This window comes from Fulmarus glacialis, unplaced genomic scaffold (assembly GCF_000690835.1).
Source record: "Fulmarus glacialis isolate BGI_N327 unplaced genomic scaffold, ASM69083v1 scaffold22593, whole genome shotgun sequence".
Classification (NCBI taxonomy): Eukaryota; Metazoa; Chordata; class Aves; order Procellariiformes; family Procellariidae; genus Fulmarus; species Fulmarus glacialis.
The window spans coordinates 1-5,433 of NW_009203958.1; the positions used below are offsets into that span (position 1 = coordinate 1).

The window sequence follows — 5,433 nt, forward strand, 5'->3', positions numbered from 1 at the left end:
TGGCCGGGAGTCACCGCTGCTGCCTTGCCTTGGGGTTTGGTGTTTGTTACGTTTATAGGGTCGTCGCTCTGGTCTGCTCTCTTACTGCTGCAGGTGTTGTAGTGCAAGTGACTTAAAATAGTTTGTGGCTTTTCAGCCGGCGTGTCAAAGCCGCGTGATGGGGTGTCTGTAGAAAATTTCCCGTGTGTGCAAGTCAGAGGGTTCGGGGGTTTTTGTCTGATTGGGTTTTGGAGAGCTCTAGCAGATTTTTCAGAACTTGTTTCCTTCTGAAATTACTTCTTTCTTCTTCCCTTTTAGCAGACCAAAACTTGCTGAGCCTTTAATTTCACCTCTCCCAAGAGTTCGCTTGGTGATTTTAAAAAAAGTAATACAACATCAAAGTCGAGCTGTGTCAGCGTGCTACCGAGGCTTTTCCCTTGAGTATAAATACAGAAAGATGAGAAGGTGGGAGAAGTTAAAGGGCAAAACACTTGCGGAACACACTTTATTTAAAAGAACTTCTGAGGATCCATTTTATTGCAAAGTAAAGCAGAGTAATGCAACTTTGTGGTAAAACCGAGAAAGGAATTCCAGGAACAGAAGTAGAAGCTCCGACTGGTTTTCAGAGATTGTTACTGACTTAATTACTGCAACATATCCTCCTGAAGTGTCCTCGGGGCTTTTTACCCTTTTCCTTAAATGCAAGTTTACATTTGTTCTCTGAGCCCACACTGGCCTTACAGCTGTTTCCTGTGGAGTAAAGCACGTTATTTACCCACAGTAAGTAGCCTAAACTGTAAACTCTGTTGCAAGCTTTCCAGGAATCAATAGAAGATCACGCATTTACCAGATCTCCATGTAAAATCCCTTTCCATTTCCTCTAAGAGTTGCCAAACTCCATCTGTTCAGTGCTTTAGGGGCTGTGGAGCAAGAAAGCTCCACTATCGCATCGGGTGGCAAGGGGAAAAGAGGAAAGCTCCGCCCTGTCTGCCAGCTGCAAGAGCTCCTCAGCCAGAACCTGCCGTCTGGGGAGGGCTGAAATACAGAGGGAGATTGCTCCAGCAAGCGGATTTAAGCTTTTAAATTATAGAAATTGCCCCTCTTGCTGTGTGCTGTGGCTCAGATGACTGCAGATTCAGGGCAAAGCTTTGAACATGGCTGAGGGACATAGTCAGGGAATTATGCCTCTGCTAAGAGGTGCCAGCAGATATTCTTTATGGGTCACCATTACTGGAGCAGAGTCTAGGACCAGGAGAGAAATGCATTCACCTTGTGATCAGATTCTTTCCTCTGCCTGGCACTGGGCCTGGAGTATGTGTCTGGCCCTGGCAAATAGCATTAGAAAAAGAAACGTCTTGGTTCTTTTGCTCATTTGCACAAGTAAGCATAAAAGCTGCCTGAGGATCTTCAGGAGATACATCTGAAGGACCCATATCTCCACTGAATATAGGCAAAGTCTGATACAAACGTTGGTCCTGTCTTTGGAAAGACTTAAGCTTATCTTTCACATTCTCTGGTGGGTGTAGGAAGGCTGCTGTCCTTGCATATGAATAATCAGTGTCACAGGTCAGATACACTTTTCCTGTCATCAACCAGACCCTCCTATGTAGTTTAGGGAACCAAAAACTCTTGTGAAAACAAGTAAGTTCCCTTCCTTTCCCTGCCCAATTTCCTGTGCTGGATTGAGCAATTTGGGTCAGAAAAGGAACCTCAAATGTCTCATGATTGGTAACAGAATTCAGCAGCCCCGGAAAATCGCTTTGCCCTGGGCCCCAACTGACTGCAGCCAGCCCTGAGTGAGGAGTCTCCAGTCTTGTCGGAGTGCATGAATTACATATCTGTCAAGAGTACTGTATCGCTGTGCAGCACTGATTTACGCAAAAAGTGGCCATGAGCTGACCTAATACTTCACTTGTGGTAGGATATCAAGAACTAGTCAGCTTCATTTCTTTGTAGCAGAAATAGAAAGGCTGGGGGGAGGAAAAATATACAGTTGCTTGCTACAACCCTAATTTAAATAAATAAGAACAAAGATACTGAAGCATTTTAAGCTTTTTTTGTTCTTATCATAATGCCCATGCTGACAATAATCTTCTGTATCTGGAGCCTCCAAAGTGAGATTGGATTTCCACAGACACAGGCAGTCAGCCAAAAATTACTAAACTGAGTGCAAGAGGCCACTGGTTTGCCAGTTCTGCTATCATACAAGAAGCCAGGGCAGACAATAGTCCCTTTTGGACATAATGCTCATCGGGGGATGGGGGCTAAGGCACTGCCAATTTCTCTTCCTTTTCTTGCCTACTAGTCCAGTTATTTGACTGATTCAAGAACTGGGAGCAAAGGCAAAAGTTGGTAATAGCTACTCCCAGACATCTGTCAAGTATGGACCCCAGCAGACCATGTGAGTAGGTAAGAAGGGATCAGAGATGCAGATCTCTTCTTTGATGGCATTTGAGGAACTCCTTGGGCTACGTCCCTTTTAGCCACTCAAGAGCTTCTTCAGCTCAGACTCTTCACAGAACCATGCAAGCTTCCTAGAAAAGTCACTTGATGATGCTAGCAACTCAGTCTGTTCTTCCAGGTCTTTTAGAAGTCTCTTACAGCTCTGATACTAGATTCTTCATGAGAGCTGGGCAGGCAAAGCACCAGCTATGGTGCTATCTGGGCTGACACAATGGATAACTTCAGTGCACTTAGCTTCTAGCTGCTCACTGCAGAGACTCAATGACACATTTTTTCATGTAAAAGCAGATCATCTGAGCTGTGCTTAGTGCCCGTGAGAACATCAGCTCAGACAGAAGGTGCTTTTCTGCCAGATTATTACAGGTTCCAGTTCTGCCAGTTGCATGGGATAGAAGAAATGAGCATCCATTCTTCTTTCTAATGGGAAAAAGGAAATGTAATATCCTGGTCCTCTGTTGTGTTCTTCAGTGCATCTTCTTGAGAAAAGATGAGTGACTAATTCACGCATCTCAGTCTGCAATCAGAACAGAGCTGACCTAGATCCTGATGGCATCCTCTTGGTGAATGGTGCCCTCAATCACTGTGTCTGTAGTTTGCCTGGAGCACTTGCGACTCCCTTTCATGCTTTTCAGGTTTTCTGAAAGATGCTTTTGGAACTTCTTGGTGAGGAAGCAGTAGATGATTGGGTCCAACACACAGTTCATACTCAAGAGGCACAAAGTCACCTGGTGAGCATCATTGAGTTGTTGGCGCAACTGACAGTTTTCCTTCTTCCACTGCTCCAGAACAGTCAGGGTCCAAGGTAGGTGCACTATGTGATGAGGTACAAAGCTTACGATGAACACAGCCAGCACTGTGCAAACCATCCAGAGCGCCCTTTGCTTGACATGAGCACTCTTCCGTGGCTGCACTGATTTGGAGAACAGGGTCCTGATAATGATGATGTTCCAGCCTAGTATAAAAAGGAAAATGATATAGAAGAGGATGCAGATGATGACATGAATGGCGAGAACAGCTGAAACACTGCTAGAAGAGTCATAGTGCTCAAAGCACCGCGTGAAATTCTTTGAATCGATTTCCTTCTGATTAGTATTCTTGTCAAAAAGGTAATACAAAGAGCTGCCCACTATTATGATCCAGATAGCTGCTGATAAGTAGATACCCCTTCTCTGGGTGGTAAACTGAGCAGCTTTAATAGGATTAGTCACAGCTTGGTAACGGTTGTATGTGATGACCATCAGAAAGGCAACAGAAGAGTAGGTGTTAACGAAAAACAAACAGCCAGCCACATTACAGAGGAACTCAGGCATGATCCAGTCTCCATGGTGGTGATAGTAAACAATCCACATTGGCATTGTAACCAAGAAAAGCAGGTCAGCTACTGTCAGGTTCACCATGAATATCTTGATTTCATTGAGTTTCTTGCTGGGGTAAATACGGCTGAAAATCCAGAGCACATAGCAGTTGGCAACAAAGCCCAGAATGAAAATGATGCTGTAGAAAACAGTGAAGAGGTTGTAGCGAAACTCAGAGTCTATGTGACATGAAATGTAGGAATCAGCACTACCTTCAGCACCACCTTTACCCTTTCCAGGCATTGTGGTGCTGAGTGGGCACGTCTGAAGCAGAATTTCCTGCCGTAGCTTTTCTTCTTACCTAAAAATATAAAGCATAAAACGAGCTGATTGGTATGGTGCCATTGCTAAGCCAAAACCCACCTTTCATCTTCAGCTGTCTGTGATCACAGGAGTTCTGCTCCATGCCTTGACTCCAGTCACAGACACCTCCCCTGTCCCCTTGGTCCTCTCTGTGATACCATTTCCACACCATACTAGCCTTTTTGTCTTCATCCAGCGTTGTTTGCTGCAGTGTGGATCTGAGATCACTAATCTCTAATCTCAAAAGACTTTTCTGCGTGAGGGTTCTTAGATAAAATATCTGTTACTCGGCTCCCTCTCAAGCTTCTTAATTCTTTACTATAAGCAAACAGGTTTTCTGGGTCTCTTTTTTTGCCCTGAGGTTCCTAATGCTTGCCTATATTTATTTTTACCTAGAAATTCCAGAAGTGAAACAATACCTGGTAAAAATGTCTTACTAGTGCCATTTCCAGAGTCACCCTCTACTTGTTGTTTTCTGACATTTTCCTTCTTAAACTTGTAAAGATTGTATTTGTTTTCTTAGTTGCAGGCACCGTAGGATCTCACATTCACTTCATAGGCTACCAGAGCTCCCAATTTTTTTACTCAGTGAATGATGTAAAAGATGAGTCACTAATCCTAAAGGGTGATGTTTTGTGGTACCTTGTTGATTTTAACTACAGTTTATCTCTCTTAAAATCCTGGCTGTTGTCTATTGTGCCATCATTTTGAATTCAAGTTGTCATGAAACCAATCTGGCTCCCTTTCCCCTCCTCCTCCCACCATTTCTGCATCAAATGCAAGTGTCAGCAGCAGCAATTCTGTACTTTCCTGTGTCACTGGTGAGGCTGCTGAGAAACAGTGTCCCTAAAGAGACACCTTCAGGTTAGTCCCCGCCTCAGTTAGTATTTCTTTAAATCTTGCCTACAGTTTGGACGTACCAAATTACTGCATCATTAATACTGTACGTGTTCTTGTCTCAGATTTAGAATCATAGAATCATAGAATAGTGTGGGTTGGAAGGGACCTTTAAAGGCCACCTAGTCCAACCCCCCCTGCCATGGGCAGCAACATCTTCAACTAGATCAGGTTGCTCAGAGCCCCGTCCAACCTGACCTTGAATGTTTCCAGGGATGGGGCATCTACCACCTCTCTGGGCAACCTGTTCCAGCGTTTCACCACCCTCATTGTAAACAATTTCTTCCTTATATCTAGTCTAAATCTACCCTCTTTTAGTTTAAAACCATTCCCCCTTGTCCTGTCGCAACAAACCCTGCCAAAAAGTTTGCTACCATCTTTCTTATAAGCCCCCTTTAAGTACTGATAGACTGCAATAAGGTCTCCGCGTAGCCTT

At 44.2% G+C, this 5,433-nt stretch overlaps 1 protein-coding gene across 1 annotated transcript; it reads right to left on the bottom strand.

Annotated features, from left to right (window-relative positions):
• Positions 1–2,978: 2,978 nt before the first annotated feature.
• Positions 2,979–4,040, bottom strand: PTAFR (platelet-activating factor receptor). The gene has a single exon (XM_009574815.1). It carries the CDS (start codon positions 4,038–4,040, stop codon positions 2,979–2,981), a length of 1,062 nt encoding a protein of 353 aa, XP_009573110.1.
• Between the last annotated feature and the right edge of the window lie 1,393 nt (positions 4,041–5,433).

What these genes read in the sequence shown, in the direction of transcription:
- PTAFR (XM_009574815.1), bottom strand. Translation starts at nt 4,040, where the DNA reads ATGCCTGGAAAGGGTAAAGGTGGTGCTGAAGGTAGTGCTGATTCCTAC.